Here is a 26,368-nt window from a genome sequence, read left to right as displayed (position 1 = left end):
GAGAGGGCAGAGTCCCGCTGTGCATTAATCCATGGCGTGTGCTGTGTTTCAGGGCGGTGCAAAGTCAGATGCCTGGACTGGGTGTGAGGCAAGGAGCCACGTCCAGCTGCAATGAGGAAACAGGAACGTGCACAGGTGAGGAAGGGGCCTGGCAGGCTGACAAGTAAATAGCAGGGAGATCAGGAGAACTTGGAAATGGAGATGCTCAGGCTGCATGTGTGTGTATCCAGTGGTAGATTTCTCCTGGTTGACTGGATCTGTAATGCACCAGGGCAGCAGTGTGATTCCTCCAGGCATGGCTGAGGGAGCCCTGCCTCCCACCATGGGCTGGAGATGGGTTTCACTCTGTTCACTGCTTATTTCACCAGCAGAAAACTTGGGAGGATGAGGTTTTCTGGGAGTTTAAAGAGTGGCTCTTCCTCCAAATAACCATGTGGTGTAGAAGCTGTGCAGTGTTAGCAGTGTTAGCAGTCCTAATACCACTAAGGTAATAAACCAGAGTGAATGCACAATGAATCCAGAATGGAAAGTTTAGAGTTTCCTAACAGTTGCCCTGTAATTTAAAAATTGGTGAAACCAGCTTATCTGTGTCATCTCAACAGGCAAGCAAACAGTGATCACAAAATTAGGTCACAACTTATTTAGTTCAGCAGTCTGACAACACTGCTAGGGAGAGAAAAAGGCTCTGAAAAAGCCGGCAGGTGAGGTCTGAAATGGTGTGCAGGGGAAAAAAGAGGCACTTAGGTTTGCGTCATGGAGAAAGGTCAGGAAAAGGCTGTAAGATAAGAATCCCAAGGTAGCACTGTCTTAGCAGCATGGAAGATACAAAGGGGAAAACCTTGTTCTTTGGAAGCTGTTTTTGGAGAAAAAAATATGCCCCCCCGCAAATGTTTTATTCATCTGGGGTTGTTCCTGAGAAGCTCCCTGTACAGGAAAGCTCTGGTGGCATCCCTGACATCCCCTGTCAACAGGGTTCCTTTAGGAGCTCCTAGCAAAGGCTTGTGGAAGGCTTGAGGGATCCCTTTCCCAAGGGAGCCTAGTGCACAATGTGAATAGCAGCAACAGCTCTAAATGTGGTGGAAAAGGCTTCATTGCTTTCCCAGACAGCAGCCACTTTGTGTGTTAGTGTGACCTAGAGTATAAACCCCAGCTGGATAGAAGAGGAAGGGGGATACACAGGATTCCTCCTGCTGTGGAGGGGTCCCAGAGGGCCCTCCACATTCTCATGCTGGTGGCTCAGAGGCCACTTCACAGCTGAATTTCTTAAGAGTTCAAGATGGTGTTTCATCTCAGAGAGGAATGATCATTGACAGGACACCGCTTTGGTTTACTGAACTCTTTCCCTGTAAAAGGAGAGAAACAGGCTGGGAAAAGGCCGCAACCTTCCGTGGCCCGAGAGTCAGGCAGAGGAGCTTCCCTTGTGCAGGAAAAAGTTCCTCCCTCAAATAAACCCCAAGCAAAGTGGAGACCTCAATTAGTGCTTGAGCAAGGACTCGAGGCATTCCCTGGCACGCGTGTTATGCAAGGGTCAGGTTCTGCTGCCCTTGTTCCTGTTCCTCCCCGAAACTGCAGGCATTCACACACATGCCTAAAATGCATGAGCGCTCCCACCTCCTGCTCTGCTGTGCCCCAAAGCCTCCCACTGAGGCTGAGACAGCAGACCCAGTTTCACTGGTCTTCACCTGGTCACCCAGCAGCAGCAGCAGCAGCAGCAGCAGCCTAGCAGTGCTGGATCCCTGTCTCATGTATCTTAGCTCTCCTCCTGACTCCACAGAGGATCTATAGGAGAGACAGATTAGGTGCAAGATTAACTTGTTGCAATTTTTGACACTTTAGAGGCTCATATTTATGCTGAATCAGAGCAGAGTACATTATAGGACCCACACAATCACTGAGATTCCTAAAGACAGTTTGTTTTTTGTAAACTCTGAGAAATTACTTCAATGGACATCTCTTGACTACACTTGGCCCACCAATCCCACCTGCCCTCATCAAATAAACACCTAAGAGGCAATTTAGGGAAAATGCAGCTCTGGTCATGAAACTGCCTTTCCTATGCAAGGTTGGGACCTATACTACAACACAGCTCCTTTTCTGCCCAACACAGACTCCTGGCACAATGCTTTCCATCCCAGGGTGTGGGAACAGGGCTCTAGTCACAACATGGGTACCACTTCCTAATTCTGTGGTGTGAGGAGAGCAACCAGAGGTGCAGGAATGAGAGAGCAGCAGGGCAGCCTCGGGCAGCTGTGGAGGGGAGCAGGACTGTGGTGCTGCCCTGCATTCCTTTCAGCACAGAATGGTGGGCAAGGTGGCCTGGGAAACGCCTTTCCCTACTCACTGGAAGGCTGGATCTTGATCAGCTGCATTTTTAAAAGAGGGACTCATCCTTAACCTGCTGGGATTAAAAAGAGATGTAGTTTTACTACTCCCCAGAATTTAGGTGGTGTAAACAAGTGTTTTGCAAGCCCCAGGACCAACAACAATCTGTCACTGTCAGCAAAAGGAAGTGCTCTACCCTGATTCGGGCCAGACTCCAGCCTCACCCCAAAGCCATGGTCCCACTACTGCTGGTGGCCATGGCTGCACCCAGCAGCTGGTCCTGGCCCTGTGGGCTGCAGAGGACTTGCCTTCTGAGGGTTCTTCCTGCTTCCAGCAGAGTTACTGCATCCTTCTCTGGTAGAAAAGCAAGAAATGGGAGAGAGGGCAGAGAGGCTCAGACAACAGTTCATTGGAATAATTTAAATACATTCTTCAATAGGTTCAGTCTGTTTCACAGCTTTTGTTCTGCCTGTGTGGCTTCCTCTCTCAGGGTGGCCACCAAAGTCCCATCTCCACTGGCAGGGGATGCGGGGAGCAGTCTCAGTCACTGTCACTGCCGGATGGGTGGGACACTGCCCCACGCCCGAGCTGCACACGGAGGCAGGCAGGCAACGCTGCCCTGCCGGTAGACGGCGAGACCTTGCTGACAGAGGACACACGGCGGGCCAGGGGCTGCGTAGGGAACATGATTGTGCCACGGGGTGCCTCCAGGAGCTGCCAGATCTCTCCCGAGGTGGAGCTGCCCAGGTATTCCCATGGCTGGCGCCCGCTGCCATCCCGCACCTGCACCTGGCACCCCAGCTGCAGCACCAGCACCTTGATGACCAGCTGGTGGCCGTGTATGGCAGCCAGGTGCAGCGGCGTGTACCCGCAGCCCGAGCGGGCGTCCACGTCCAGGGCCAGCCCGACCTGCTGCGCCGCCGCTGCCAGCTCCTGCAGGCCCGGCCCATCGCCGTGCTTGGCCAGCCAGTGAAGGACAGTGAAGCCTGATATGAAGTCCCTCTGCAGGGCCAGCTCAGGCTCTTCCAGAAAGAGCCCTCGCACCTGAGCCCAGCAGCCTGCTGACATTGCCACCAGCCAGGCGTGCTCCCGCTGTCCCAGTGGCACCACAGGCCCCCGGCTTGAGGCGTTCCTAGGGGAGCTCTTGGGGAGCATGGAGTGGGGCTGCCGCCCACAGTCATCGTGCACTGAGGCAGGGGTGCCCTGCAACTCCAACAAAGCGAGCTGGCACCTGATGCTCCGGAAAACAGGCAGCGGTGCCGGAGGCTGGCTCTCCGAGGCTTGGGGCACTGCGGGGCCCTGTGCTGGCAGCAAGGACTGGGATGGGGGTGACCTGGCAAGGGGTGGCTGCAGAGAGCGGGATGGGGACGGGAGAGAGGCAGACCATGGCAGGGATTGGGGTGGGGGGGACCTGGTGGTGGGCAGGATCTCAGAACCTGACTGCAGTGTCAGGCTTTGACATGGGTGCAGTCGCAGGACTTGAGGTTGGGTTGGTCCCTTGGGGGTCAGCCCCCTGGATCCCCTCGGCAGGTCTGGGGATGGCCTGGTGGGGAGCTGCTGCAGGGACCTGGACTGCGATGGGAGCAGCCTGGTGGAAGCGAGCATCTCGGGGCCTGACAAAAGCAGTGGCGATGAGGGGCTGGCAGGGAGTGCCTGCAGGGACCGGGACAGGGGCAGCACCTCCGGGGCGGACAGCAACGGCAAGGATCGGGATGGGGGCAGGTCACGGGGGGACAGCGCCCTGGGGCCCGATGACAGCAGCGGGGACGGGATGGGTCCGGCGTGGGGTCGCCTCCCCGGGCTTGCTGAGGGTCGAGGGGCCTTCAGCAAGGGCATCCCAGTCACCGGCTGCGGCGGAGATCGGGGCTGAGGCAGTCTGTAGGGAGGCGGCCTCTCCGGGCCCGGTGGCAGCGGTGGCGTCCGGGACCGGGGCGCTGTGGCAGAGGGCAGCCCGGCGGCAGGCAGCGGCGGCGATAAGGACCGGGGCAGCACCGCGGGGGACAGCACCCCAGGATCCGACGGCAGCGCGGGGGGCTGGGGCCGCGCTGTGCCGCCGGCACGAAGCGCCCAGGGGCCCGAAGACAGCGGCTGGGTCCGGTACGGGGGCGGCTGCGGGGGGGGCGGCGGGGAGCGGGAGCGGGGCGGCCGGGGGGCGGGCGGTGTCCCGGGGCCCGGCGCGGGGACAGCGGCGGCGGCGGCAGCGCGGCGCGCCCGGCGGCACTCGCAGCACGGCCCCCCGCGGCCCCGGGCGGCGCAGCCCCCCGCCCCGCCGGGCCGCCCCTGCTCCGCCGTCTCCCCGTGGGGGCCGCGCCGCCCGTCGGGGTCGCGTCGGGGCGGCGGCGGCTCGTTCTTTTCCTCCTCCTGCTCCCGCTGCTCCTCCGGAGGTGGCAGCTCCTCATCGAGGAGGTCGCGGTACCTGCGGCGGAGGACGATGTCCTTGGAGGCGCCGGGGACGGCGGCGGGGTGGACGGTGGCCAGGGAGTTGACGAGGCTCTTGAAGTACTCGCGGCGCTCCCGCCGCTGCTGCTCCGTCAGCGCCGGGTCGCGGAGGAACCGCTGGAAGTGGCGGAGCAGCGCCGTGTTGGGGGCTCGCCCCCCGGCCGCCCAGAGGAAGTCCAGCACAGCCTCCTGGCTCAGCTCCCGCGCCATGCTCCGAGCCGGCCGGCTTTCGGTGCTCGGTGCTGTGCCTCGGTGCTCGGCGCTGCACCCAGGTGCGGCGGGGAAACCCGCCTCCTGCCGCGCCGGGCCTCTCCGCCTCCTCCTCCTCCTCCTCCGCGGCCGGGCCGCCACCCCACGGTCGCCTTTGCCCGAGGTGGTGGCCCGTGGAGGTGCGAGCTGGGGTGACAGCGCTGAGGAGAGGTGACACCGAAGGAGAAGCAGGCTAGAGGGGCGGGAGGAGCTGAGAAGTGCGAGGGTCCTTTGCTAGCGGGCAGTGAGACCAAAGAGCTGCTTATCAGTCGTTGGTGTCAGTGAACGGACAGGATATGATAGGCACAAATTGAAATTCCATTTGTGTGTGAGGGAAAACTATTTTACAGTGAGGGTGGTCACCTGTGGGAACATGTTGGCTGGAAAGGGTAGGTGTCCATCCTCAAGGATATTCAGTGTGCCATGAAACTTCTAAACAGCAGAGATGCCTCCCAACCTGAGCTGCCCTGTGGTGCAGTATTAGGCAAACTGGCAGTACAGATTTACAAGTGTGTTGTGGTTTGGGGTAGCTGTTATTACAAGTGTGTATGATTGTACCTGTGTACGACAACCACACACAAACAACCACGGGTGTTTGCAGTCAAATCGTATCTAACCACATCTCATCTCTGTATTTGTTGCGTGGCTAAGAGAGGTTGGACACACGTTGTACTGTTGTGAGGATCTCACTTTGTTCTGGACTGCCCATGCTGTTACTACAAGTGTGTACATTCAGCTGAGAGGAACAGGTAAGATTAGTGCCCCCCTGGGCAGTGTGCCCTGTGCACACCAAAAAAATTACAGACCCTGCCCCAGCAGTCTGAGGACTGAACAGTGAGTAAAAGTGCAGGAGAGAAGGTGTGCTGGATTTTCTGTCTTGCAGTTAAAGAATGGAGAGACTGAGCTCAGTGTGGGCTCCCTGGCTTAAAGAGGTCTGGATCAGGCCTTAAGTCACATTTCAGAAGCCATCTCTACTGCAGGCTCCTGGCTATCCATAAATATTTTTAGCTGCCTGTCATGTAAGCAGCTGGAATATCCTGCAGCCTGCTGCAAACACAGAAGTGTGTGCAACCCTCAGAAACCCTGAACAGAGATTACAATAGATGCTGTGTACAAGCTACATCCCATCAGCGGTGTTCATCTGGATAGGGTGCAGGTGCTGGGGAGAGAGTAAGGCTCACTTTAGTATTTTATCACTTTGCACATTCCTTTGGTGCTGTTCTCCATGCCATGCATTTCTCCCTCCTCTTCTGATGAGCCCTGGATTGCTGTCACAACAGCATTTGTTAGCAGCATTCTCTCAGCAGAAGCAACTGAGAGGAAATGAATGGAGCAGAATGGTTGTAACTGTGATCACAAATAAGAAAGAAGAGTAGATTGCAAAGATAAAAAAGTCCAAATAAACAACAGTGGGCAAACTGGTGGTACACAGTTTGTGGAATTGGGAATGGGGCTGCTGCCAAGCCTCATCCCCAACGGGCTACAGCTGTGCTAAGCAGGTGAACAGCATTGAAGGTAACGAGACAGGGAGTGCCCAAGTGTGCTGACCAGTCACCGAAGGGAACAGAGGGCACACAGGTGCAGTGCATGAACCATGAGGGTATAAAAGGTTGGGCTAAAAAACAAGGCAGACTGATGCTTGAAGCTTTTGGAAGTAGTATGGTGTTATTCTGTATGGGTAGAAGCCTCCTGAAATGGTAGGATGCTACTCTGTGTATTGTGGCTTTGTAAAATGATGCTTAATATCTTGGGAAATATTGAAACAGTTCCAGTAGGGGTCTCTGGAATGAGGGGCTGGCAGTTCTCTTTGCCTGGGTGTTGATTTATTAGCAACAGATATGAAATTTTGAGGAACAAGGTGTTGACCACTAGCAATTGCAGAAAGCTGCACTAGCTGAGGTCTGGGAAGATGGCAGACTATTTCTTTATGCTGCTGTTTTTCTGCCCCTGCTCTTTCAGCACAGATGGCCATACCCAGGAAGGTGTGTGTGCATGAGTATCGTGGAGGAAATGCAGCCACAGCTCTCCCAGCCCCGGGCCAAGGAAGGACACGGTGAGTCATATCAAGGTGTTGTGAGCACAGGAGATTTTAATGTTGGTTGAGTTATGCTGATGTAGGAGTATCATGCATCTCTAATGCAGACGAGGGGAAGCTGTCTGCCTCACCCACAGGTGCCACGAGGGCAGCTCTTTAGCTAGGATCACCAGGTTTCCACTAGAGGCTGCACTGGTCCAGGCGCATTTCCCAGTACAGGCTGGCTCAGCACCTCCTCACCCGGAGCTGTGCATGCAGGAGGAATTTGCTACAAGAGCAGTAATGAGTCTAACACTGAAGCCTCCCTCAGATATTGGCATTAATGTCTAACATGTTAGAGTGATGAAAACACTGCATTAGCTATGCTTGCCAAATGTTCCTAGTAAGACACCCTTGCATGTCTTTTGGTGCAGCAGCTTTGCTGGTGAGGGCTGCACCTGTGCCCAGCTGAGGGCACTGCCCAGGTATAGAGCCTCACTGGTTCTGGCTCAGGCTGGGGGTGCAGGAGCTGGCGTGTATGACCCTTTGCCAAGATCAGCTGCTGAGTTCTTCAAAACATAGTCAAAAAAGCTATAGGAAGGAGATACCTGGACTCTGTAGCCCTCTTCAAACAGCCATGCGTTACTATGTAGCCATACAGAAATGGCTTTTGGAGGGAAAAGGTACCAGCTTGACATCAAAGGGACTACAAAATGGTAAGTGTACTGCAGAGCTCTGTTTGCTTACCACTACCTTGGGTCATTAACCTGTGCTCTCAGTTTTTATTCTTCTGGATCTTTCCTTTTGATTCTGTGGATGTTCTTATATGTGTCCATAATTCAGTGTATCCTTCATGTGTACAGCAAATAAGGTCTCTTGCCTTCTGTAGCTCTTTGGGATTTTATGTCTCACAAAGCAGTGCAGAGCCCTTTCTTCATGACTGCCTTGGTCAAAGATTGGCAAAGTTTGGCTTAGCCCTAAGAGTCCCCTCCTTTTTTAGATAAAGGGATATTATGCTCAACCTAGGATGTTAAATGCTTGTCAGCTGGAGTGGCAAGTAACCAGCTTTGCTTCACTTCAGCCCTGGAAGTCATTTAGTGGAGCGGGGGTGTAGGCACACAGTTTGTGGAATTGGGAGTGGGGCTGTGGCCGAGCCTCATCCCCAATGGGCTACAGCTGTGCCAAGCAGGTGAGCAGCATTGAAGGTAACGGGAGTGCCCAGGTGTGCTGACCAGTCACCAAAGGGAACAGAGGGCACACAGGTGTGATGCATGAACCGTGAGGGGGTGTAAAAGGTTGAGTTTAAAGAACAAGAAGGGCAGCTGCTTGCAGCCGTCTGAAGTGGTGTGGTGTTACTCTGTATAGGCTGAAGCTCTCTGCAACTGTATGGTGACACTGTGTATTGTGGCCGTCTCGGCTGTGACATGGGAGAGCAACTGGCCGCTACGGCTGCTGTTCGGTATACCAAGTTTGTTGAAAAACTGTGTGTGACAGAAGTGCTCGGAGAAACAAGAGGAATGAGGTGACAGGTTTTGTCCTCTGTATTACACAAGGGAGTTAAGGGCTCCTGTGTGCCTCCTTGTTAGAAATACCTCTTTGCCGAATTCCCGCGCTCCTTCTTCACCTAACTGCTGCTAGGAGGACCTCGCCGAGCGCTGGCTTGGCCGTCTCTTTGGAGCAGATGTGTCTGTGCGTTCAGATGTGGGGCTGCCAGGGTGGGCGAGAGAGACCTTTCGAGGTTAAGGGGACGGGTACGCGGCCCGGCGTGGGGGGCGTGGGCAGGAGAGGGATTAGTGGAGGGTTACCGCTGGGCACTGACTGCAGCCCCCGGGGCTCCCGCGGACTTTCGGGGTTCCCCGAGCGGCAGGGCGGCGCCGGTCGCCCGCCCGCGCTGCCCGGCGGCCCCGGGGGAGGGCCGGGGGGGTCCCGCCTCGCCGCCCGGCCCCTTTGCATTGCGCATGGGCCCTCCCCGCCGGGTGGCCATGTTGCAGTGCTAGCAGGCAGCGCAGAGGCGGCGGGCGGCAGCGCAGCGCAGACACCGCACCGCGATGGCCGTGGCCGTGGGCAGACCGGCGGTGCGCGGGGCCGGGGGGCGACGGGGGCAGCGCGGGGCCGGGGCCGGATCGCCCGAGCGCGGCGGCGGGCGCTGCCGGGGCGCAGCGCCGGGGATGCCATGCCGGGGGCTGCGGGGGCGCGATGCCGGGGGGCACGGTGGGCTCGCCGCCTCTGCCCTTTTCCGGGGCCGGGAGAGCCCGCGCAAAACTTTCTTTGGGGCCGCGGCTCGTGATTGCGGCGGGGCCGTGGCGGCGGCGGGCAGCTGCTCCCGGAGCCCCGCGGGCGCGGGGAGACGGCGGGGGTGGTCCCGGGTCGTGCCCGCCGCCCGTGAGGTGTTGGTGCCTTGCCGCGGCTGTTTCTGCCCCGCCGCTGGCCGTGGACGGGACAGGCTGAGAGCGGGAAGGGCTGTGCCCCGCGCGGTGGGACGGGCCCGCGGTCCCCGGGAGGCTGCGGCGGGCGCGGCACCGCAGTCCCGGCGTGGAAGTGTTCCTGGGGCAAGCGTGTCCTGCATTTTCCAGTGTGACCGTTGTTCTGGGGATGTGGTGGTGGAGAGGCTTTTTAGGTTCGTATTGAGAAAGACAAAATATTTCTCCCTGACAGGGAGAAAGTGTAAAAAACCTCAAACCCACAAAAGCTAAAAGATACCGAAAAAGAAAAGGAAGTGTCTCTTGCATCCAGCTTGCAGGAACATGAATGAAACTCCACCGTGACCGGACTGAATGCGCTTTTGTGCATCGTCGGCCAGGGGAGGGAGAGACTTGACCGACTTCCCGGTAACTTTTTCAGTGCTTGGGAGTAACATATAAGTTGCCCACAAGTGGGGAGCTAGATTGTGACTCCGTCTCAAAATAAGAAAATGGTCTGCGTTCAAGATGTAGCCAGGATGAGACCAGTTTCTTTTAGCGTTTATTATGTGCTTATGGATCTGCGGGGCTGTATGGTTCCTCTGATGTGGCAAAGCAAATGTATGGAGATGGGGTTAATGATGTTACTGGAGGTGGGGAAGTTATGCTACTAAGCAAAATAAGAGCTGGTGTTTCTTAACAGAATGCCTATAAATTATGCCAGCTGTTTGTAAGGCTTCTTCTGAAATGTTTCCTTGATCTTAAGGTCTAAAGCATGCTTAGAAATTGAAGTTTGTCTTTCAGTGTAAGAATATGCATTGAAAGTGTGGCTTCAGATGGTTTTTTAGGGCAAGCTGAAGGGTATTGCAAAGCAGAGCCTATTGCCTTTGTGTGGAGCAGTAACTTTGTAGCATGAATAGGCTCAGGAACGTGGCTTATTGCAAGACTTGATTGCTGTTTGTTCTTGTGGATGTGTTTGGCGCTCTTTTTTTTTTTTTATTGTGTTAAACTGGTGCTGCTGCTGAGCCTCTTGCTTTATTTTGGTTAGCCCAAATCCATGGCCATCCCAGAACAACATCCACAGAAGGTTTTGCACCAGTTAAACTAAGTTCTTGTTTGTGGACAGCTGAGTCCAGTCCAGTCAGACTGACTGCAGGATGAAGCATCCCTCAGCATGAGAGTAGCATGTGGGAGAGGGAAGGAGGAGGGCACTCGGCTTCCTCTCGAGCAGCTGCTGGGCAGATCCTCTGGAATCCGTGCTTTTTGGACAAGGGAGTTGTTTTATCTTGGGGGGTGATAAGCGAAGAAAGGATGGTCACCTGGCATTCAGGAGGTGTAGGGCATGTTCTGTCTTATGTACTGCCTTATCTAATCCTCCCTGCTCCCACTTTGCATGCTGCTGTTGCGCTCTGCTATGAGGGTGGCAGTTGCAAGGAATTGTTAATTATATGTTAGAGCAAGGCAAGACTGGTGAACGTTTGCCTTTGCAACTTTCTTACAAAATATGATTGAGTGGAGCCATGAGTGGCGTGTGTCTTGTTGGAAGGAGAATTAAAGGAAGGGGGAAAGAAAAAGGAAAGGAATGAAACCAAAAGCGAGTCAGTTGGAGTTAAAATAAAGATAACATTCCTGAGTCACAAGCTTTTACGTCCTGGCAGGATATGACATTATGTTAATTGTAAAAGTATGCATAGAAAAATAACTTGAGTAAACTGCTCTGAAGTGTCTGTGTTTAATTGTAGCCGAGTAGGGCGTGTTTTAGTAGGATAGGAGGCTTTCTTGTTAAGGCTCTGATCCCACAGATGTGAAGGCACATGTGTAATGTTGCTGCCTGTAATTTCATTTGACTTAATGGAGACTGATTTTGGCATGCAAATGTAGAGGCCTGCATAAGCAAAGTTTTGGCAGAATGGGTGCCAGGAGCTGCTGTGGGAGCTCTCAGCTGATGAAATCTGTGCCTGTGCTTAAATGTGCACCAGGCTGGGAGGATGCTGTGGTCATCTGGGCTCAGTGTGAGATAAGCCACTTCCACTCTGGAAGCTGTTGAGATGTGCTGGATAGGGGGCACTTTTCTTCCCCTTGGATTAATTCCCAGCATCTTGACCAGTGTTGGATGGTTTGCTCATAGATCTGAGTATGGAAGAGAGCCCTCGCCTACCTGCCCTTCTCTTTGTGCTTATCCTAAATGTGTACAGAACCAGAGCTTGGTTGTGTTGCAGGAGTGGGACACATGTTCATTTAAGAGTATACTTTGGTGTACCCTCCTTGCCTAAAAAAGTCTAAAAAAAACTGAGGGAAAATGAAGCTGGAATGCAGATTTTGCATAGAAACCATAGAAAACATTATCTGAGAGATTAAAACAGCACAATGTATTCTTACTCTTCAATCTGTTTTAAAAATACTTGATAATGAGAGACTGCTGGTTTCCATGGAGGGGAGGAAGGAGAGGGAGATGGGAAGGTAGAGGGGGGCTGAAGCATCTGTGCTTTGTCTCGGAGCAGCAGATTTGCTGACACCCACTGGGCTCTGCAAGAGCTAGGGGCAGCACCTTTGGAGAGCCACATCCGTGTGTGCTGCTGGGTGCCACAGGGCCACCATGACCACTGGCTTGGGACAAGAGATGGGTGTGAGGGAGGGGGTACCCCATGCTTCTTCGTTGTGGGGCTTCAGGCTCCTCTCACTGAAGGTGGTGATGCTGTGGGTGAGGGTGGCACTGCTTGGGCTGCTGAGGTGGCCAGGGCACGGGGTTTGGCTTCCTTGCCTGCTGCTGCCAAATGGGCTTTTGGGCCTGGCCTGGCTCAGCTGTCTGCACCAAGGAAGCAGCCCCGGGTGGTGCGTACAGGACTGTATTTTAGCTTGTGACCTTTTTGTTTCCTTTATTCACCTTGCTGCCTTGTTTGCAGTAGGAAATTCTTTCAGACAATTCTTGCTGCTCCTGTTGATGCTAACAATGGTGGGAACCTGCCTCCTCCTTGCTTTTGTTTCAGCACAGCCTCGGTCACAGGGCAGGTTGTGTGTGAGCCCACAACACACTCGGGACCTCCAGATTTTGCAGTGTGAATGAGCTGAGCTGGAGTGAGATACTTGATAAGTCCATGCTTTATGTAGGTGAGATGATGGGGAAGCAATTTTAGTGCCTGAGTAAGGCCCCTAAAATAATGATGGAGGTTGACTAAGCATGAATCTGAGGAATAAAATATTTACGCACAGCTGAGGCATGTTTTATATGTTCCCTTCCCACCTCTGCAGCCCCTGAGAGAGCGCTTTCTTGGCTGGCTGTCTGCTCTGAATCCATCTGAGGGTTCTTGCTTCTCTTGTGGCCGATCTGTGGCTCTTTGAGGTGATTCTGGGAGCATGGGCATGAGGCTATTCAGTGCTTGCTTGGCAGGAGATATGCTGAGGGTGCAGGGTCTTCTCTTGGCTTGTCAAATGCTGCAGCTTCCTCCAGCCGTGCCCTTGGTGTGCTTTGGCTCTAGGCTTCAGCTCTGTGAGCTGCAGGGGCTTTCTCAGGGAAAGATACTGAAGCAGCTTCAGTGTAGAACAGTTGGATGTGACCAGGTGATGCAAGAATAAACAAAAAAAGCCTCCCAATAGTACTGGAAGCTTTTTTTAGGTATGCTGTGTAGCTGCCTTCACTTCCAGCTCTGTGAGCAGCTCTCCAGCCCGCTGGAGGAAGTGATGCGTAATAATGGTTCAGACAAACACCATGGCATGGGGAGAGTTCAGCGCTGCTGCTGCTGGAGGAGGCTCTGGAGTGGACACACGGAAACCACTTTGGGTTCTGACTCTCTCAGCTGCCTTAACAGAAATTTACCCCAAATGTTGTTCTTGCTCCATGGAGTGCAAGTCCTTGTTTGTGTCCGCTTTGCGATGGGAGTAAGAGATGCTCCTTCTTGGCTGCTCCCTCCAGTCTGGATGCCTTTCCTCATCCTCTGCACCATGATACCTGCTTTAGACACATGTGGGCCAGGACTTTGTTGCCAGAACTGTTCTTGTCCACATCTTGGACAGGTGTGATGAACAGGGGTGTAGGTAAGGTCCACTTGCCCATGCATGAGGTGCTGAAGGAAGAGCCACAAGCAGGAAGAACAGCTCCCTGTAGTTTTCCTTTAGCAAGACCCAGCCTTTCTGGAAGCTTTCTCCCTCTCTGGAGTGCTCTGCTCATCCCATCTAAGTGGTGCTCTACTGGCACAAGCTGTAGTCCAAAGGCCATTACTGCTTTGGCCTTTCCCTGCTAGTACAGTTATTCTGCTGAGCTCTGTGATTTATGAGTCTTGAGCTATCTTTGGGACTCCTTACTTAAGAATACAGGCTGTGCCCGTGTTTTTGGCAACACAGGCTTAGGATCTGAATTTGCAATTAGAGCTGTTAAGTGTCTGCAAATAGGAAGAAGCTGCATCTTTCCTTGCAAGCTTAGGGTTTTTGTTTTCTGTAGTAGCATCCCACGTAAGGTGCTGTCAAAGAGCAGACTGCTGCTGTTTTGGGGAGTTGGTGCTTTCTTCCATCTGAGCTTACAGCTTCTTTAGATCTTTGTTGTCTAATTGGATTTTCTGTTTCTGGGTTTATTTTCAGATGGGATCTAGCTGCTGGAAATGTTATTGAAGTACTGTAATTGTGGGTTATTTCTTTACCAGATCTACTCATGAATACTTGGCACAAGCTAATAGAACAAGATTTAGTTTAAAAACACTTTGGTTTTGCCACTGTTGCTGCCCCTGCTTTGCCAGCGGCTCCTGAGAACTGATTTCTGTGCACAGCAGTAGTTCTAATATTAATTATTCCTGGAAGTCTGCATGCCTCTCTTGACTTTCATTCAGGAATTGCATTAACCTCTCTCACGTGATGGGTGTGGAAGTGAGGCGCTGTTTTGACTCCTGAACGGGGTATTTTTAAGTGTCTTTCTGGGCTGTTTGGGACTGTCTGTGGATCTGAAGGTGTTCTGCCAAGTCTGGGTGGTTCCACTGGTGGCTTCACTGGGTGCAAAATCAATTACAAGGTCTTGTGTAAGCAAAAGACTCAACAGAACTTATTTGTCAGATGGGTTGAATGCACCAAGTGTGCGAAGTACTTTGCGTAGGCACGTGAACTTGGCTTGAATTAAGGTTCTGGCAGTCTGGTGGTGGCAGCTCTGTTTTTGTCTGTAAAGAAAGTGGAAAGATCAGGCTGGGGAGATGGCTTGTTTGCTGACCCTGTGAGCTTGTGGCTCTGCAGGGCAGTGCAGAGAGGGGTTCACAGGGAGTACAGTAGTGTGAACTGCAGTAGAGGTGGATTTGCAGGTCTGCTTTTAGCCTTCCAGATGGGGGTTCCTGTTGTAGCCACAGAGACATCTTTGCATTTTGACACACAGAATCATCTCCCTTCAGCCCCTGTGTAACTCCTTCTCCTCTGCTCTGGGTCAGCCTGGGAGCTTTTGGCAGCTTTCAGATGAATGAACAGTGCCAGGCTGATGGTCCTGGCTTAATTTTTCTAGGACAAAATTTGGCGGGCAACAGACTAGCTTGAAAATGAGAGACTTGCAACCTGGAAAGGTGAAGGTACTGGGTTATGACTGACACTCATTCCTGGCATCTCCCTGCAGGAACATGGATTTCCCCACATCGCCTGGATGTGTCTAGGAAATGTACAGGGTTGCAAGTAAAGAGGTTGTGCATACCTGTAATTGGATTTTTCTTTTCTTGCTTCATCTGTGGTTGAAGACTTTTTCCCCCCGTTTTCACCTTTAGTTGTAATTGGTAGGACTACATTTCTTGGTTCTGTGGAATGAACACAGAAACAGCATGGCAAATGTTATTTTAATAATCTTTGTTGTTGTTTTGTTACTAGTTTGAGGTGTCAAGGCTGGTGTTGTCAGAAGGTGTTGAATTAAGTAATTGGAAGCAGTACTCATTTATTCTGAGCTTTTGCAGTGAGACAATTAGGTTGTCATACTGTGAGCAGGTATTGCTCCCTGTAAATGCTGGGAGTGATTATAAGGCTTAACGCAGCCATCTGGGACTGAACATATGCACAGTCCTCAAATCTTCATGTCAAGGCCCCAAGAGGAGCAGGGATTTTGTGGCATCATCTGGTGACGAATCACACCACTTCATCACCGCATTCATTGGCTGCTGCTCTTTCCTCCTTTAAATCTGCTTCATGTCTGGGTTGGCCTATGGCAGGCCTCGTTACACCTTTGCTTTTTTGGGCAGAATTCTGAGACCTGAGTTTTTTTTTGCCTGAGTGCAAGCATAAGGGTATGAACACTGGAGGAAGAAGGGTGGGGGAAAGTAATTTTTCAAATCTTGTTTCAGTGGTTTAGTTAAAGCTTCCCATAATTCTGGCCAGGTAACTCAACTCCCTGCTACTGTGGTTATCTTAGCAGAAGAAACAACCAGTCAACCATTATGCCTTTGTTAACCTACAGAATCAGAAGATCAACATTTCTAATTACATTTGAAAAGGGTTTTACTGTTTTCCTGAATCTTGTATGTCATTTCCAAGCCAAGAGAAATCCCTAGTGCTTTTAAATGAATGCTTTTCTGCCACAAGCTGTCTTTTATCACAGAAAAATGCCAGGCTAGTCTCATTTTCTTTCATCTCCCTCATTAATATTAAATACATGGCACTTTAATATGGCAGCCAGAGCAAAAGCAGGGAATTTCAGCTAATATCTGACAATGGCAAGCTGAGATTAAAAGATATCAGAGTACTGCCGGCATATATAAAGGAACTGGCATTTTTCAGGAGTACTTGACCTAATTTATGTCAGTTCTTTTCTCCCCCTGCTCCCTTCAATCTTTCCATCTTCAAGTGAGCCCTTACATGCTCCTGCCTTTCTCACAGGCCTGGTTCAATCTTCTGGGGGAGGGAAGGGTTTGGTGCTTGCAGCACAAGTCTCTGGTGTCCAAGTGGAGGTGAAAAGTGGCACCAGATCCGAGAGCTCTCCGTGCTGGGGAAGAACCTTTGTGGAAAAAGTGTAGACTTGGCCTGTGGGGCAGCTCTTCAGCTAAAGTGTGTTGGACTCTCCTGATGTTCTGAGTTACAAGGCACCTGGCTGAAAGTAAAAGATAAAACAACTTTACAGAGAAACGCCTCCCCTTGTGGGACACACAGTTGATGGTCACTAAACAATTGGAATGATTCACGTGGGTTTCTGATGTTGATTGACTGGGACTGTCGGGGGACCTTGGGTTGTGTGTTTCCAGGTATCCGGATATTCACCCGGCTGGAAAGCACTCCTGCTATTGAGCATTTGCAGTTGAGCAGTTATTAATTATTAGAGCAGTAATTAGCAGGGCCACTTAGGATTAGGGTTTGTGTGGCTGACAAGCTGCGGGTGTTTTGGCCTCTGATTTGGTGTGTGGTCTTGGGCAAATACCTTTGTCTTGGTTGTGCTTTTGTCATCTGCAGTGTGTAAAGCAGGAGATAATTCCCTCTATTGTTTTGTGAGGTGCCAAGCTGTGATCAGAGAATTAATAGCACACCGTAGTCTCTCCTGCAGACCTCGCCCTGTTGCACCAAGTCGAGTGAACTCTTGTGGCACAGAGGCTTTACCAGATTAATGCTTTTAATTAAAACTGCCTTCAAGAAAATAACTATTCAAATAGGGTAATATGCAAGGTGTGTTTTCAAGGAGATGTAACAATAAGGAGGAAGGGTTTAAAGGTGAGCAGTGTGAGTAACTCTGACCTTGTTTCTCTGGGTTTGAGTGAGTGCAGTTGAGGACAATTTTCACGTAGAGCATTCCTCAGAGTTACTTAATTTCTCTAGTGTAGGACAGAACTGTTTAAACACAAAGCCAGAGGTGTTTCGTTGCTTAAACAAAACATTATTTGAAACTGTGGGTTGCCATGTGACTCCTGTTACTGAACACAGCTACATTTCCTCTAGGTTTGGCTTTGCCAGGAATGGAGCTCAGCAAATTTTTTTTTTTTCTAGTGGGATGTGCTTTACAGGATTTTGATATAACCTGAGGAAAGCAGGATTTTCATAGCCTAACCAAGTAACCTGATGATTTCTTCCAGTGGGTTGAGCCAGAAAGGCAGAAGTATAAATCCAGGCTAGCTGTGATACAGTTTATGTGCTGTCCTGGTTTCAGTTTGAAGGGAGCTATAAAGTTCACACGGGCTGGAAAATGTTTCTGGCATGAAGTAGGTGGTTGGTCCCTATGTAAAATCCACGGTAAGGAGTCTCAAGGGACGGGTGTGTGGATGTTGTCGGTATCCACACCGTGGTAAATGTATCTTTTTCTGAGCTGCGTGTGCTGAAACATTTTGGCAATTGCAAGCTGCTCACGGCTGGAGCCTCCTATTCCCGTTTTGGTGTTGTGCCTTGCAGAGGAGGATGGTGGCCCAGCATGTGGGGTTCAGTGGTGCTGGCTGGAAGGAAGGAGGATGGAGATGGCTGGATGTGTGCGCCGTCCTCCTGTGTGAGTAGGGAGGTAGTGCAAGCTTGCTCTTGAGGTTTATGCTCCATTTGGCACCCTCAGGGGCTGCTGAGTGACCTGAGAAAATGTGAATTAAGACATCAAGAGCCCGAGGAAAGACCTCTCCAGCCTGCCCCGCTGGGGTCTGCATGCGCTGCTGGCCAGGTGCAGGCACAGACTATTGGGCTGTGCTGGTGTGTGACATGGGAACCCTCATGCTCATTCTCCTGGACAGCTGTGGGAGGAAGAGCTGGGCATTAGCCTTCTCTTTGAATGCTTCCCGAGTTCCTCAGCAGGTATTTATTTATCTGTCAGACCCCAGGTGCTCTGGAATATGAGCAACCCAGGCAGGGCTGCTTGTGGCTTCGTGCATCACCTCCTGCTCTGAGCAATGTGGAGGTGGAAACTGCAATTTTAATGAAGGATATGCAGCAGCAGATCCCTCACTTTGGTATCTCATTAAATAACTGGAGCCAAGGGCAGAAAAGTGCACCACACATGGGAATTGTGCTCCAGTTTTGGCATCGGCTGGTCTGCAGCACTTGGAGTTACAGAGCATGTCAGAGCAAGGAGCTCCTTCATGTGAATTTATCTTCCCTAGACCTCTGCAGGAAGCGCTTGCTTGGAGCAGCCTTAATTTGCCTTAGGGTGTGTTTGTCTTCCCAAATCCTTAGGTTTGGCTCCATCAATTTGTGGCAGGATTTACCTGCTCTGTCAGGTCTTTAGAGTCAGGCTGCTGCAGGAGCTGAGGCCAGTGCAGCAGAGCCTGCTTGTCTGTCACAGTCCTTCTCAGCTGCTGTGAGTTGGCACAGAGCTTGGCCAGGGCCTTGCTAGTGGAGGGATGCCCGATTGCCTGTCCTGGTGCTTTCAGGGAAAGAGGTGTTGAGGTGAAAAAGGGGATGAGAAATCAGAGTACTGTGAGCACAAAAAGCTGCAGTGTAAAGTAACTGCAGGAGGTGCAAGCTAATGGCAAATCCTCTTGCTTATTGTTATTATTCAGAGAAACAGCCTTGCAAAATGTTCCATTCCAGAAGCTGTCCTTGAGCTATGGATTTCAACCAAGAGCAGTGCAGTATGTATCATCTGCACTCATAGGGTTGCAAGAGTTTGGATTGTGTTTAGCTGGAGCGTTGTGGAGAAATCTGAGCAGCTGGACTGTTCAGAAGCATAGCACTCCAGAGAATTCAGTCTGTTTGCTTTTGGGGGTGTAAGGGAGAGTAACACTGGAAGTGAGGGTTTCATTTAACACTGCTCTGTTACAAGCAGTGGCATGGGCTGCTAAAGCACAAGTCTTGACAGGAGGGCAGAAATTAAAATCTGAATCCAACTGCTCCTGCTTTGCTGTCAAAGTGCAAACATGACTGGGGTGGACAGTTGAAGCAGAATGTGGTGGTCAACATGAATTAATCTATGGGGCTGGATACTGGCTCCAGTTTAACCTTCTAGCAGGACTGCTCCAACTGTTAATGGACGTTGCAGCAGCTTGCGTATGGAATAATTTATGAGTTTGGAAGGACACGGTTCTGGAGAATGTGGGTGAATGCCAGTGGTTTGCAAACCTCTGCCAATGGTCTTGTGAGCGGCGGGGTGTTGTGGGAAAAATAACATTGGATTAGTGCAGGGTAATGTTTGGGAGTGTCCCACTTAGCTCCTAAAGCCTGGCCCTTGTGCAGAGCTGCACTGGACTCTCAGCAGGACGCTCAGAAGTAGGAGAAATGCTTTAAATATGCATCTGCTGCATGCACCAAACAAGAAGTGGGGAGCAATACAGGGAGATGGTTTTAGCTGCAGGCTTTTCCCAAGCAGCCTTAGCAGCATCTTTGCCGTTTGGGAGGACGATTTCCTTGTTCCAGGTAATTGGACTGTCTGGGCAGATGCCAGGTCACTTGACCTTGCAGCTCCAGGGCAGCTGGGTCCCACTCCAGGCCTGTCCCCTGGCCTGGGAACTGGTGTTGGGTGCCTTTGCTGCAGCCACGGAATGGACGCCTTTCCTCGGCACCAGACTCCAGAGCCGGATGTGAGCCCAGCAGCACTCCAGGCCTCTTTCCAGCTTTTCAGGCTCTGCTTTTAATTAAACTGTCGCGACACTGGGACAGCCGGAGGATGACTGAGATACCAGAAGCCAAAGGTCCGGCTCACAAAGGTGGATGGGAGCCTTGGAATGCGGATGGGAAGCCTTGGACAGCACCTAGGGCAGGATCAGTGCCTGTCTCCCACTAATGGTGGTTTCTTTGCTCTCTGCTCACCCATCTGCTCTGTGGCAGGGCTGAAAACATCTCTGAGGTCTGGTTTCAATAACAAAGCGTGTCCTCACAGCTGAAGGGAACCTTAGGTGCTAGCTACCCCTTTGCAAGTCTTCACTCTGCAGAAGTTGATGGGCACCATTTACCTGTGAGGATCTTTATAAGTACAGAAGGCTCCAAGGAGATTTGCTGTCCTTGATCTGTGTTACCTGGCATTTCTTTGCACTTCATGCCTCTAGGCTTGGTCCCATGATAGAGCAGTGCTTGCCTCTGAGCAGCTGCCTGCCTGCTGGATAAGTTGTTCTCCTCATGGAGCTTATCCTTTGCCAGCCATGAAAACATCTTCCCTCACGCTTCCTGGCCAAGTGTTGCTTCTGCTGTGTGTGTCAAGGAGTGCTTGCTGCCTGTCCTGCCACAAATGCCCATTGTTCCAGTGGACAGGTTGAAATGCAGCATAATCCTCAAATGTTCTGGAGATTTGACACATACCATGAGCTCTCTGAACATGCAGCTCTGCCAGAGGCTGTGTTGGCATGGATAACTTGGGAAGAAGTAGCAGCTAGGTGAAGTCTGGTTAATGTGGGGGGAACACACCAAACAGCTGGTAGTAGGCTTGGCCCCAAGTCCTTGGAATTATGTGTCAGTCCAAAGAGAATTTTATTGTTACAGGATTCATTTAATTAGTGTCTGGAATGTAGCCACTAATGTAGGTTTGTGTGTAGAAAGCTGGTTAGTACTTTCCTTTAGGAATTGTTGTTTTCTACATGTAGATGTTCAAATAATAGGGTTAATAAAGCTTAGCAACAGCCAAAAGGAAAATGTTTTTCTCTTGCTTATTTTCTTGTGCTGTACATTTAGACACTGTTCTCATTGTTGGGTTTTTTGTTGGGTTTTGGTTTTTTTTTTGGTTTGGGCTTTGTATGTCCCTTTTTCTAGAGCAGAAAGGAAAATTATTCACCAACAAAAGCTAAGCTTATGGAAACTACTACTTGACTGAAGGTTCAGGGGCTGGAAGCATCTGAACCTGCTGACATGAGGGGACTTGGGGGTGTCACTGGAGCCTCCAAAGCCCTTGCAGTGGGGGAATGTGGAGTTGTGTGATTTATATGTTTTTATATATTTGTATTATCAGGCAGGGGAGGAAGGAGGAAAAGGGTGACAGTACATGCCTTGTGCTTTAGTAACAGCCATTGGTGGAGGAGGACGTGGGGAGGTTTTTCCATATGCAGTGGCTTATGCCAGTTTTGCATCTGCCTTTATTTGCATTATTAGGATTACACTAATAAATCTGCTCTGAACCTGCTTGAAATCCCTGATGCTGTGACACTGCTGTTTGCCAGAGCTGTGCACACTGTCCCTTGCCAGGATCCAGCCCTGGGGTGGAAGCTGTGCTTGCACATCTCAGGAGGCTGCTGCATCCGCCCAGCTGTGGCCTCGTTGCCTTTACAATAAAATCCTGCCTGCACTGATGACATTTTTTATTTTCTTCTCCAGGAATTGTTGCCCCAGTTATAGAGGTGTTTGGAAAAGAGGATCCTGCAAAATAACCTCCTCAGATAAGCTTGGTGTTGGGTGTCATTGCCTGTATTTGAGGGGAAGATCCCTCCCCACTGTCTGGAGTTCCCAGGCTCATCTCCTGTGAAAAAACCCTTTTCTTGTAGGGTGATGGTGCTGCCTGAGCTGCCTTTGGAGGCCACCATGGGCTTTGGATTTCCTTGCTGGTGTGTTTGCAGGGGAGGCTGAGGGTGTGTTCTGGAAAGGGCAGAGATGGACAACTGCTGGAGGCAGTTGGGCTGTGCTGTGTCAGACAGACCATGGTGGCCTGTGCTGTGCTGGGGACTTGTTCTGTCACGTCCTTCACACTGGGTGACTTTGTCACCAGCAGCTGGAATGCAAGGAAAGCCTTATCACTTTTCAGGGGTGGGCAGGAGCAAGATAAACTCCAGAACATAGGCATGGGACTCTTGATATTTCTGGGAGTTGGCATAAATCTCTAGAATGAAAGGTTTATCTCTGCTCCAGCTCAAAAACTGGAGCTGTCAAGCTAATCCTTGGATTCCTTGTGAGTAGAGAGTTAATCCTTTCTTCTGGTGCTGTAAATGTTTGTTTAGCTATGCCTTTATGGAGTTCAGATACTTTGGAGTGTTTGTTGGGCAACTGCTGGTGTCCTGTCCAGGGACTCTTTATGGCTTGGAGCATCACCAGATTGTAGTGGCCATCACACGTCTTTGTGGTCCTGCTCCTTAGCAAGTGATGGATATGGAGAGGGCTGTGGGAACATTCCTGGCTGTGGGCTGCATGTGAGAAATGTGTTTTGTCTTGTGCTATGGACTCCAGAAATGTGAAGTTTCCGTAGCAGCTATCAGTGCAGCGAAACACAAGGAGGATAAAAACCCTGATGTAGGGTGGCCTTCTAGTCCTAACATCTTCTAACAATCCCAGTGTTATGGCTATGCTGCAGACCTAGATCACATGCCCTTTGCTGTAGAGGAACTCTGGCCAGGGAAGGTTTTTGGAAAGACAAAACATAGTCTTTCAAGGTAACCACAAAAATTTGGAGTTAGTGAGGTGGAGGGAAGGAAGTAATTCAGTTGAAATATAGAATTGCTCCTATTCATAAAAATTTTAGTGTTGGCTTTCCCTGTTCAGGGCAGGAAACTAGGACTTGCTGAAGGCAAGTGGGGAACTTTATTGCTTTGAGGCAGTTGAGAGCTCAAAGTCTATGGACTAGTATTTCCAAAACTGTCAGCCAAATAATTGAGTAAACCTTTGCCTTTTCTTTTGTATGCAGATCAGCCCAACTTAATTCCACTTAATTCCTTTCCTTCTTGCTGAAGATGAAAAACAATGCTCTAAGGCAACCAGTATTTGTAATTTCCAATATTTATTGATTGCTGACCTTTTCTTATTCAAGGTGAAGGATTTCTGTGGCGCCTTGGAAGAGCTTTGTGTGCCACGAGGGGCTCTGTGTGTTCTGTTTCTCTTTTTGGAGCAGATGTGAGGGCTGTGACTCAACACTCAGCATATTAGACCCTGCCATGAATTCATTCAAAGCTGGTTCTTTTACTCTGGTTACTAGTGGGTCAGAATCACACTCAAGTGTACCTGTTGCTGGTGAAGGTACCAACACTGGACTTGGCTAAACACAAGATGTTTTCTCTGGCCTTTTACTTAACAACCTTAGTGCAATATATACATGTACACGTTGCATATGGATTTAAGAAGAGCTGGTCTGAGCCAGCTGTTTTCAATCCAGTTGGTACTGGATTGACACTTCCTTGGTGTGCTGGACCAGTCAAGTTTCCCTGGGGAATTCCTGTGTACTTAGCACTTATTTAGACTCTAAAAGTCTTGGTAGGGATTTGTAAAGGAGCTGGCTGATGATTAGTTTGAAGTTAGGACCTGTTTATACTCGCTGCTGTTGTACTTGGGCATGGGATAAGCCATGTGTGTATGTACATCTGTGTTACCTCAGGATTCAAGTGTGAAGACAGCTACTGTGATAAATCTGAACTCTTTAGTCCAGAATCAAGATAAATGGTAAATAAATGACCTGAAGGTGGGTGCTTTGGTAGGCACAGCTCTGGTGCTCTGCTTGGGAATTGGGTCTTTGCAGGCACTGGTAGCATTCTGTGTGCCGGGCAGCCATGGTGTCCCCCACCTGCCTCTGAAGGCACAGTATTAACATGGATCCTGCTTTGAGTCCCAGAATAATTCATGATCTGGAGCATGGTCTGGGGCACCTTCCAGTCCTGTGGCTTGTTGAATAGGAGCTGACAAAATGAGCCCTTGATGTGTGGCTGCAGCTTTTCAGGAGGGAGCACACAGTGTTAAGGTACTGCGAGGCAGCCCTGCTGGGCTGTGCCTTTGCCACCTCAAGGAAAGCTGCTGCTTTTTGTGTCCCAGTGGCCCTTAATGTGAGCCAGGTATTGGAACAGTGCTGCCTTGTTACAGCTCTGTAAGCAAGCCCGTTGGGCCACCTTCCTTTCTCAAAATCCTTCTTTTCTTCTGGTTGTGTTCACAGCCCTAACAGGACTGGAGTTGGTGGAAGCCTGGGGAAAAGTTGGGGGACAACCTGGCAATGGGGTCAGATGCTCTGTTGCCAGGTTTGTCTTAATTCTACCTTTTTGTGCCTGGGGACAGTGTCTCAGAGAGATCCCTCCTCTCTGTGGGGTGTAACTGGAATCTTGCCGAGTTCATGTATCACCCTTCTCTCTGTGTACAATCCCATGTTGGGCTGTGCCTCCAGCTTTGAGCAAAGTATAGATCCAATGACTTAATGGTCTGTGGTGCAGCTGTTTCAATGCTATTTTAAGTGCATGGCAGTGAAATACAGAAGGAAATGGCTGTTGGGTTTTCCCTCTCTGCTGCCTTGCTGGGCAGTATCTCTATCAGTTGTGGTATGGCACTGAGCAGCCAGAAGGGCTGGAAAAGGGCAAAGAACTGAAAAAGAGAAGTATTTCTGATGGCCATATAGCAACATGCCTTCCTGCTCTCTCCCAGCTGGCTTCTGTCCTTCGATGGGAATTTTTTTTAACTCTTAAGGTGGCGAGTTCTCAAGTCTGGCAAAAAGTGGGCTTTCTGTGGTCCTGGCTGGTGTCAGCTGGCCTGGAGTCACAGCCTGACCTGTGTGTTGTGTCAGTGTGCGGCGTTTCGGGGCTCACGCAAAGGGACCTGCAGCTCTCTGCGCTGTGCCTGGCTGAGGGAACGCTGGGGACGCTCCAAGGGGTGGCTCTGCCCTTCCCTGCGTGTGGCATTGCAGCAGGGGAGCTACAGTAAACCTCACACTGTCTTCTGAAGCGGGAGGAGTGCAGGGTCGGTGTGGGCAGCTGGCAGGAGCAGCAGCTCCCATTTTATTCCCTCAGCCTCGCACAGGCGGTCAGAGAGGCAGTTGCACGTCGTCCTCCTGTCAGCAGAGAGACTGGCCAGAGAAGCAGAGAGCATCTGGTTCTCATTGGGCTCTGCCTTTGGATAGTCTTCATTCTTGTTTGTCACATTATGTCTTTTTTTTTTCCCTTCCTTCCTCTCTCCTTTTTTCTTTTTTTTTTTTTCCCTTCAGTGAGTTTACAAGCCTTGCTGGAATGCACATATGGTCCTTATCATCCCCGAAGTCCAGCTTTTTTTTCTTTTGCTGGTTAGCAGTTTGTGACATCAGGGGCTGTTAGAAGCATTAGTCACTTTGCCTCCAAATAGAAAGGTCCGTGGTTTTTGGAAACCTATGGAGTAAAATGTCTTTTATGTCAGTTTTTGGCATACATCGAACTGTGAGTGCTCCGAGCTTGTGCTGACCTTTAGCCAAACATTTTGCCTGAAGACAAATGCTCGTTCCCACTCTCTGCCGCCCCTCCTGAATTGTCAGATTTTGCTGACTTCCCTCTTTGCAGAAGAATGCAACCGTATCCTTTTCCCTCCGTTCTGCTGCAGAGTTCCCGCAGCTTGCCAATGTAAGCAGCTCCCCTCGTTCCCCTGCCGGCGTGCCCTGGGACCGGCGGGGCTGGATGGGCCACGGGAAGCGCGTCCTTGCCGTGTCCAATAGTGCTGGGAACCAGGCTATTGGGAGGTGGGCTTTGTGCTTCCCATCCCTGGTATCTGTGCTGGGCGAGCTTGGGGCTGCTTGGGTTGGGGCACGCTGGCTTTTCCTGGCAGCCTCTGTGTGTGTGATGCCTTCTCACTGTTCCTCTGTCATCCTGCCCTTTGTTTACAGGGCCAGCCCTGGAGAGAGCATCACTCCCATGTGTTATTGCCTGTCGAAATGTGACCAGCATCACCCAAGTCTCTGGGGGCATCTGCTCAGGTGAACCCCTTGCTTAGTCTCAGTGGCAGCCTCCTTTGGCTGCCCTGACCCATGAGATTTTATCTGTGGAGCAGTATTTTCTGCAAGAGGGGCAGCTGGAGTCCCACACCTGCCCTTCCCCATCTGCTGCTGCCCAGTGCACTGTTGGTCAAGCTGCTCCTGGCCTTCCTCCCACAAAATAACTTTTTCTGCCGTCCTGATTCTTGGGGATTAAAAGGAAAATCTAGTATATTCAGGGAGAGCCTTTTTGTATTCCCCGTGACCTCGGTGTTCAATGAGCAAGGGAGCCATCTGTCGCATAGCTCTGCTGACAGGTTCCCTGTTCCTGGGAGTAGAGACCTGGCTCCTTGCTTTTGTGGTAGATGTTGCTGGAGGGCTGGGGCAGGGGACTGGTGAGGAGCTGTGTGTCCCTAGGCCAGCTGCAGCTGGTGCCAGCTTTTATCCAGGAAGATCAAGACTGTTTTCCTGCAGTCCATCCCTCAGGGACGAGAGCTGCAGCAGTGA

At 51.1% G+C, this 26,368-nt stretch overlaps 2 protein-coding genes across 8 annotated transcripts in view; one reads left to right on the top strand and one right to left on the bottom strand.

The window, feature by feature from the left end:
* Nucleotides 1-26,368, top strand: part of SEPTIN11 (septin 11) — a 63,901-nt gene continuing 37,533 nt past the window's right edge. For 6 of the 7 annotated variants that reach the window (XR_014955265.1, XR_014955266.1, XM_085579453.1 and 3 more), the window contains exon 1: nt 9,012-9,099. Coding sequence is in view for 4 of the 7 variants with exons in the window: in XM_085579453.1 (XP_085435579.1) it covers nt 9,073-9,099 (27 nt within the window). In the remaining 3 variants the exon portion in view is untranslated. Of the gene's footprint in view, nt 136-6,969; nt 7,064-9,011; nt 9,100-26,368 lie in introns of those variants that run through there. The other variant, XM_085579457.1, reaches the window with a different exon arrangement.
* Nucleotides 2,714-8,913, bottom strand: SOWAHB (sosondowah ankyrin repeat domain family member B). The gene has a single exon (XM_085579439.1). The coding sequence runs from the start codon at nt 4,969-4,971 to the stop codon at nt 2,863-2,865; it is 2,109 nt and encodes a 702-aa protein (XP_085435565.1). The 5' UTR covers nt 4,972-8,913; the 3' UTR covers nt 2,714-2,862.

Source organism: Lonchura striata, chromosome 4 (assembly GCF_050655825.1).
Source record: "Lonchura striata isolate lonStrDom1 chromosome 4, ASM5065582v1, whole genome shotgun sequence".
In the NCBI taxonomy this organism is placed as follows: domain Eukaryota; kingdom Metazoa; phylum Chordata; class Aves; order Passeriformes; family Estrildidae; genus Lonchura; species Lonchura striata.
This window is presented reverse-complemented; position numbering and strand designations above follow the sequence as displayed.

What these genes read in the sequence shown, in the direction of transcription:
- SOWAHB (XM_085579439.1), bottom strand. Translation starts at nt 4,971, where the DNA reads ATGGCGCGGGAGCTGAGCCAGGAGGCTGTGCTGGACTTCCTCTGGGCG.